Source organism: Myotis davidii, unplaced genomic scaffold (assembly GCF_000327345.1).
Source record: "Myotis davidii unplaced genomic scaffold, ASM32734v1 scaffold458, whole genome shotgun sequence".
Taxonomy (NCBI): Eukaryota; Metazoa; Chordata; class Mammalia; order Chiroptera; family Vespertilionidae; genus Myotis; species Myotis davidii.
Window position 1 is genome coordinate 496184 of NW_006289819.1, and position 7527 is coordinate 503710.

General features: G+C 36.2%; 1 protein-coding gene across 5 annotated transcripts in view; it reads left to right on the forward strand.

Moving 5' to 3' along the window:
* Window positions 1-4194, forward strand: part of ZNF684 (zinc finger protein 684) — a 12699-nt gene extending 8505 nt beyond the window's left edge. For all 5 annotated transcript variants that reach the window (XM_015563153.1, XM_006762549.2, XM_015563155.1 and 2 more), the window contains one exon: window positions 2318-4194. In XM_015563153.1, the coding sequence (XP_015418639.1) occupies window positions 2318-3237 (920 nt within the window). In that variant the 3' untranslated portion in view covers window positions 3238-4194. The remainder of the gene's footprint in view (window positions 1-2317) is intronic.
* The last annotated feature ends 3333 nt before the right edge of the window (window positions 4195-7527 follow it).

The window sequence follows — 7527 nt, forward strand, 5'->3', positions numbered from 1 at the left end:
CAATAATTATGTATAACAGGATATTGTAAAAATTAAGTTACATAATTTTTATTAAAATGCTTCTTACATACCGTTATATTAGCTGGGCCACAAAAATATTCGTTGTGGGCCACGAGTTTGACATGCTTATCTTAGAGGGTAGTCAGATTGTGTGGATTTTTGAAGTCTTATTCCACCAATCACTGTCTAGCCTAATTACTTTGTAGCACAATTTTATTTATAAGATAGGGATAATATTAATCTTTAAAAGCCCTATGGCTTCTAAGGCATGTTTTCTTATGATAACACCCTGAAGAGAAAGACCTATATCAGTTTTTCCTTCTTTATCATTGTTGAGCACATAATGGGTATTTAGTGAACATTTCATTAATTCATTGTTGTAAAGTCAGGCATTGTGGAGCTATTTCTTATTCTTTCTTTCAAAAAAGCTTTTTGTTATTTCCTGAGAAACATTCAAAGAAAGAAAGAAAGAAAGAAAGAAAAAAACCTATTGCCTTTTTCCAGATATGTAAATTATAGTTAAAAAGGCAAAACATAGCCATGTAAAATATAAGTTGAGTGTGGAACATTTGTTCAGTGCATGATAACATTGCAGTTTTGTTCTAGTTAATTGTTAAAATGCATGATTTAGGAAGCAGCAGTGACTATCTTAGACATTCAGAGAAATGGGCTTAAAAGTTTAAAGTATGCAAGAATTGGAGGAGTCTCTTTTTGAGGTCATGGAACAATGGCTCCTCCCTAAAAATATCTAAGTACTAGATAGGATGAGAGTGGATGAAGGGGGGCAGAAGATTGTAGTTATGTAGAGTCTAGAATCCTTGGAACAGCTCTGTCAGTGTGGTTCAGCCATTGAGTGTCGATCCACGAGCCAAGAGGTTGTTGGTTCGATTCCCGGTCAGGGCACATGTCCAAGTTGTGGGCTCGATACCCAGAAGGGGGCATAAAGGAGGTAGCCCATTGATGTTTTTCTTATCATCAATGTTTCTATCTCTCTACCCTCTTCCTTCTCTCTCTCTCTCAAATCAATAAAAACATTTTTTAAAAAGTAGAATCCTTGGAACAGAAGGTCTTTGTTGAGGACTAGAAGAATACATACTTAGATACCATGAGTGAACTCATTATATCGCATAGTTTGTTCATCAGGCTAATTACCCTGGAATTTTCAGTTGGTTATTATTGATTGAGGTAACACAGGACGCTGCTTTCCCATTGCTTGAAGAAAGAGAAGACGGAAACCCAACACCCATACTTAGAGCCACTCTATAAAGGCATGTGTATTAATATCGATAGCTTACTACTCAGTCTAGCTCCATACAGAAAGATAAGGCATGGAGCAAGAGGCTAAGGGTTTTGTGCTAAAACTCCACATGGAAGGAATCTCAGAAACAGGGAATTAAAACCCCCTCTTTCTGTTTTTGTCTTTTCTTCTTTTATAAAATGGAGCAATGGATTTGGGATTTATGGGGTGTCTTCAGGACCAAGGCAGCTTTCTGGGGATTAGTTTGTTAGGCAGATTGAAATAGGATGTAAAAACAGTTCTTGTTAAATACAAATATGACATAATTTTCATATATAGAAATCCAGCCAGAATAAAAATGATAGCATGCAGACAGAATCTATGCTTGGGCTAAAGATAACTTGCCCTTGAATGACCCGTTTAGATATTTGTGTTCCTGTGCTTACAAGTAAGTATATGGGGGAATGAATCCCAGCTATAGTTAAGTTGGAACCCTGTCTACAGATACCTCTCAGTTCTAGTTTGGATGGGGTTAGAGTACGAGAGATATAAGAATATTCCTGAAGGAAAGTGACATTGTGCCAGGTGATGAAGAGGAAAAGGAGATGTGAATGAGGGAAATACGGAGCTATCCTAATACGGTAACCTAGAAATTAGGTAGTCAAGACTGTGATTCTGATCAGCCTCCTCCAAATCTAGTTTTTCCTCTGACATTTTTTCCTTTAACTCACTTGTCTCTTGTTCCCCTTTCCATTAATCCGATCTCCACAATGGCTCTCTTCATTCTGTGAGCTAACAAGGCACCCTTGTTGAGCAGCCTTTGACTTCCTTTGTATCCTACTCACTGAACCTTACGCCTATTTTACTGTTTTCCCACAAGTCACAGGTTAAGCCATCTGTTCTCGTTACTGTCGTTCATCTGCTCCCATTTCCCTTGTAGAGTATTCTTAAAGCTCAGGAGCAGGGCAAAGAGAGGATTTGTTTCAAAATGACAGATTAGGTTTGAAGTCATATAAGTTTCTTTCTATAACTCTTGATAGAAAAAATTAACCAGCAATGTTTCATTGTACTCCTTTTTAGAAGCTGACTGCCCATTTATTGATGAATCAGAGAAGCACCAGGAAAGCGAAGACAATTTTTTGAATTCAGTTTTGTTCACATTCAGTAAAATTCTGACTATGGAGAGACTCCATAGTTATAATATGAGCACAGGTCATATTGGAAAAAATCATATAAATGCAAGAAAAATATCATATAAAGGCAAATCACATGGGAAGAGTTTGCAACCTACTTTAGACTTACTTAATTATAATAGACGTTATAATGGAGAAAACCCTTATGAATGCAAGGACTGTGGGAAAGTCTTCAAAAAGAAGTTTCATTTAATTAGACATGAAAAAAATCATACAAGAAAAGAACCCTTTGAATGCAGTGACTGTGGGAAAGCCTATAGCAGGAAGGCACACCTTGCAACTCACCAGAAAATTCATAATGGAGAGAGACCCTTTGTATGCATTGATTGTGGGAAAGCTTTTATGCATAAAACACAGCTCATGGTCCACCAGAGACTTCACACTGGAGAGAAACCTTATGAATGCAGTCAATGTGGGAAATCATTCACGTGGAACTCCTCCTTTACTCAACATGTGAAATCTCACACACTGGAGAATTCATTTGAATGTAAGGAATGTGGGAAAACCTTCAGGTATAGTTCATCCCTTTATAAACACTCTAGATTTCACACAGGAGAGAAACCCTACCATTGTCTTGTATGCGGCAAAGCCTTTGGCAACACATCTGTGCTTGTTACGCATCAAAGAATTCACACAGGAGAAAAACCTTATGGATGTATTGAATGTGGCAAAGCCTTCATCAAGAAGTCTCATCTCCTTAGACATCAGATCACTCATACAGGAGAAAAGCCCTATGAATGTAACAAATGTGGGAAAACATTTTCCCAGAAGTCAAACCTTATTGTGCATCAAAAAATTCATATGTAATATTTACCTTATAAATATGAGAAAGTCTTAGATATTAAATGTCTTTATTAAATACAGATTTCATGGTGAGGAGAAATCTAAGAATTAGAATGAATTTGGAAAGAGTAGATTTCCATAAAAAGATAATCCCAATCATCTGGAAGTGATGATAAACTATTTACAGAAAAGATCACAGAAATCATTAAATCATAAGTAATAGAGCGTAGAGCATTGAAAGTAAGCATAAATTAAATAATCAAGGAATCAGTGAAGACTACATTTACTATCCCTGATTGTTTTATTTTTATAACAAATTGTACATTCATGTATGTGTGAGTATAAAATATGTTTATACATAATATTAAATTATATCTATTGCATTTCTGCAGTAAGTATCACCATTTTTTCTTCCAATCCTAACAATAACATGCAAGGGAAAAACTGTGTTTAATATGAAGTATGAATTTCAGTAATATTTATATCCATTTGCTGGCACTTTTAATGGTCACAGCAGTGTTACTGAATCCCAGAGTCTCTTTAATTATAAAACTTGTTATAGGACGTTTTCCTATGTATGTAAACACGAAAACAAAATTTAACAAGATACCAATTGAGGGGGGGAAAAAGCAGTTGTATTCTGTATTACAATAAGCATTCCATTGAGGAAAATAAGTATTTAAATAAGTATGTAAATAAAACATTTGCATGCTAACATTCCTGTTCTTTTTCACTGATGTGTTTACATAAGGTAAGCATAGCTCAAGTATCTAACTGGAGCGTCATCTATATTTGATTTTAGTAAAGTAGGGTGTCATAATATCTTGTAACTCAAGAAATTGACACAGATTTATCTCCTAGGAGTGCCTGGACTTTTCTATATGACAACATAGGCAGCATTAATCAAGTTGAAAAGAGCAAGTTTTTCTGCACAGCAACTTTGCTTTGGAATGTGATATTTAAAAATATATTTTATTGATTTCAGAGAGGAAGGAAGAGGGAGAGAGAGAGAGAGAGTAATATCAATGAGGAGATAGAGTCATTGATTGACTGCCTCCTGCATGCCCCCACTGGGGATCAAGCCTGCAGTGTAGGCATTTGCCCTTGACCAGAATTGAACCTGGGACTTTTCGGTCCATAGGCCTGAGCCAAACCAGCTAGGACTAGAATGTGACATTTTTGTAAGTTCCACATATTCCCTTAAAAGAATGAATCATCCATCATTTAGGCTAAAGGTTTTATTGTCCATAATATTCCTTGGTAATGTCAAGGAATATTATGCCTTTTCTTGAGTGGTGCTAAAACAACGAACCTAAATTCAGAAATCGAGCCTCCTCCTCACAGACTTAAGCTCATTTACAACTATGTTGCATTATTTCTTCATTAGCCATTTTTTTTGAAGAGTAATGTTGAATAATGGTTATAGATGAGATAGTGCTTTTTTGAACAAGCGTAATAGAACTTACAAATCTAAATTAAATCTTGTCTGTTGACAAATTTTAAAATTTATTTTTATTGAATTTATTGGGGTGATGTTGGTTAACAAAATCATGTAGGTTTCAGGTGTACAATTCCAGAATACAACATCTGTATATTGTGTGTTCACCACCCCAAGCCAAGTCTCCTTCCATCACCATTTATCACTCCTATACCCTCCTAACTCTCCCCAACCCCAGGCCCATCTGATAATCACCAGGCTTCTGTGTGTGTGTGTGTGTGTGTGTGTGTGTGTGTGTGTGTGTTGCTTAATCCCTCACCTTTCTCGCCTAGCCCCCCAGTCTCTCCCCCTCTGATAGCTGTCAGTCTGTGAGTCTGTTTCTTTTGTTCATTAGATTCCACATATGAGTGAAATCAAATGGCACTTGTCTTTGTCTGACTGGCTTATTTCACTTAGTGCTCTCCAGGTTGATCTGTGCTGTTGCAAAGGATAAGAAAGATTTCCTTTTTTCCACAGCCGAGTAGTAGTCCATTGCGTAAATGTAACACAGCCTTATTTTATGTTACTGTAAATAATGCTGCAATGATCATAGGGGGGCATATATTCTTGAGAATTAGTGTTTTAGGTTTCTTCAGGTATATTTCCAGAAGTAGAATCACTGAGTCATAAGGCAGTTCCATTTTTAACTTTTTGAGGTAACTCCATACTGCTTTCCACAGTGGCTACAGCCACCTGCATTCTCACCAACGAGGACTCCTGTTCTCCACATCCTCACCAACACTTGTTGCTTTTTGATTTATTGATCATAGCCATTCTGACGTGTGAGAGGTGATATCTCATTGTGGTTTTGATTAGCATTTCTCTGATGATTAGTGGCATTGAGCATCTTTTCATGTCTATTGGCCATCTGTGTGTCCTCTTTGGAGAAGTGTTTATTGTAAATGAGCTTTGCCCATTTCTTGTTTTTGTTTTTTGGGTTTTTTTGGTGTTTAGTTTTATAAGTTCTTTATAAATGTTGGATATAACTCCTTCTTAGATGTATCACTGGGGAATATGTTCTCCTATACTGTGGGTTCCCTTTTCATTTTGCTGATGGTTTCCTTTGCTGTGCAAACACTTTTAGTTTGATGCAGTCCCATTTGTTTATTTTTAAAATCTTTGGTTTCCATTGCCTGAAGCAATATATCAGGAAAAAATATTGGTATGGGAAAGGCCAGAGATTTTACTGCCCAGGTTTTCTAGGATTTTTATGGTTTCAAGTTTTAACATTTAAGTCTAATCCGTTTTGAGTTTATTCTTGTGTATAGTGTAAGAAGGCGGTCTAGTTTCTTTTTTTGCACATATCTGTCTAATTTTCCCAACACCATTTGTTGAATAGACTATCTTTACCCTATTGTATGCGTTTGCCTCCTTTGTCAAATATTAATTGACCATAAAGGCATTGATTTATTTCTGGGCTGTCTATTCTATTCCATTGACCTATATGTGTTTTTATGCCAGTAGTGTGCTGTTTTGTTTTTTTTATCTTTTGCATATTTGTTTACTAAAAACAAAGCACATTACTAGCATGCAGGTTAAAAAGTAAGGTTACATTTATTTTGCACTGTAGCAACACTGGAAATGAATTAGCCAATAAATCCAATCCCATGGCTCCATGCAAGGAAAAAGTAAACACATCACCACTTTCTCTGGAAAAGTTAAACAACCATGAGTTACCATACAGCCTAAAAGTAATTGCCTGCTGATATGTCAATCATTTGAACCACTGTCAAAAATGAAAAGTAAAATATACAAATCACATTTTATAATTAATAAAGGAAAATAATCTACTTAAGCTTCCTAAAATGTAGAGCATCAAACTTTCAAGTTTCACAGTGACTAATTTAACACCATTTTATTGTTAAAACTGTCACTTTAAATATACATGTCAAAGTGCTTCAAATGCAGCATACTAGTTAAAATTCCTGGAAGGTTCTAGAACTGGCAGCTAATTTAATAAGGTTATTCACTCACAAAGTGTTTAAGAAAGAGCACACTGCCTTACAAAAAAAATCTCATAGGACAAAGAAGATTCTAGTCTGACTTCAAAATTTCCTATAAATAGAGTGCTCAATCAAGGTCAGAACTGAGGTCAAGGCCACTCTGAACACAGGAATCAACAACCAAAATTTCTGTACCTGCTTTTGGCTTATTTGGAGACCCAGAGTCAAACGTTCTATCCAACAGGGTTACTTTGTTCCCTCTGGCATGTTCCCAGTCCTTGACTAGACAAGCTATCTAAGGCAATCAGGGAGGTTTGAATGTGGCAAGATCTGGGACAGCACAGCAAGTGGGCATCTTTGTCCTAAGCGGTGGCTAGTTAAAATGAAACCCAGGGAAGACTGGAGAGGAAGAGTTACAAATAGACTTCTAGTTAAAATATATGGGAGAAAGTAGCCTTTGATTCAAACACCTTCAGATTATCTTTTTATTCTCCATAGTTTACAGAATCAAAGTCTACTTTGGACAGCAAAGTACATTCCCAATACTTTATGACTGACTACAAAATACACTCATTCTTCGAAAATTAAACACTCAGGAAACTTTCAAATTCATATTTGAATCTGAAATTAGTGGAGGAATGACGAGCTATATTGTGACAATTTTAAACTGTGCATTACACTTAAATTATTGGGCCCTGTGGGCATTAGGCATTAAGTGATCCCTTCTTTCCCTTCAAGTAGGTATGACGCATGTTTTTCCTGTGCATATCCCCCAATGCCCAGGTTCCAGACCATGATCGATATTCTTTTGGTATCTAATTTGGAATTTGGGCACTCAGGTGATACATTCCTCTCCTAATAGCTCTTTATTAAAATAAATGACATGTTAGTAGT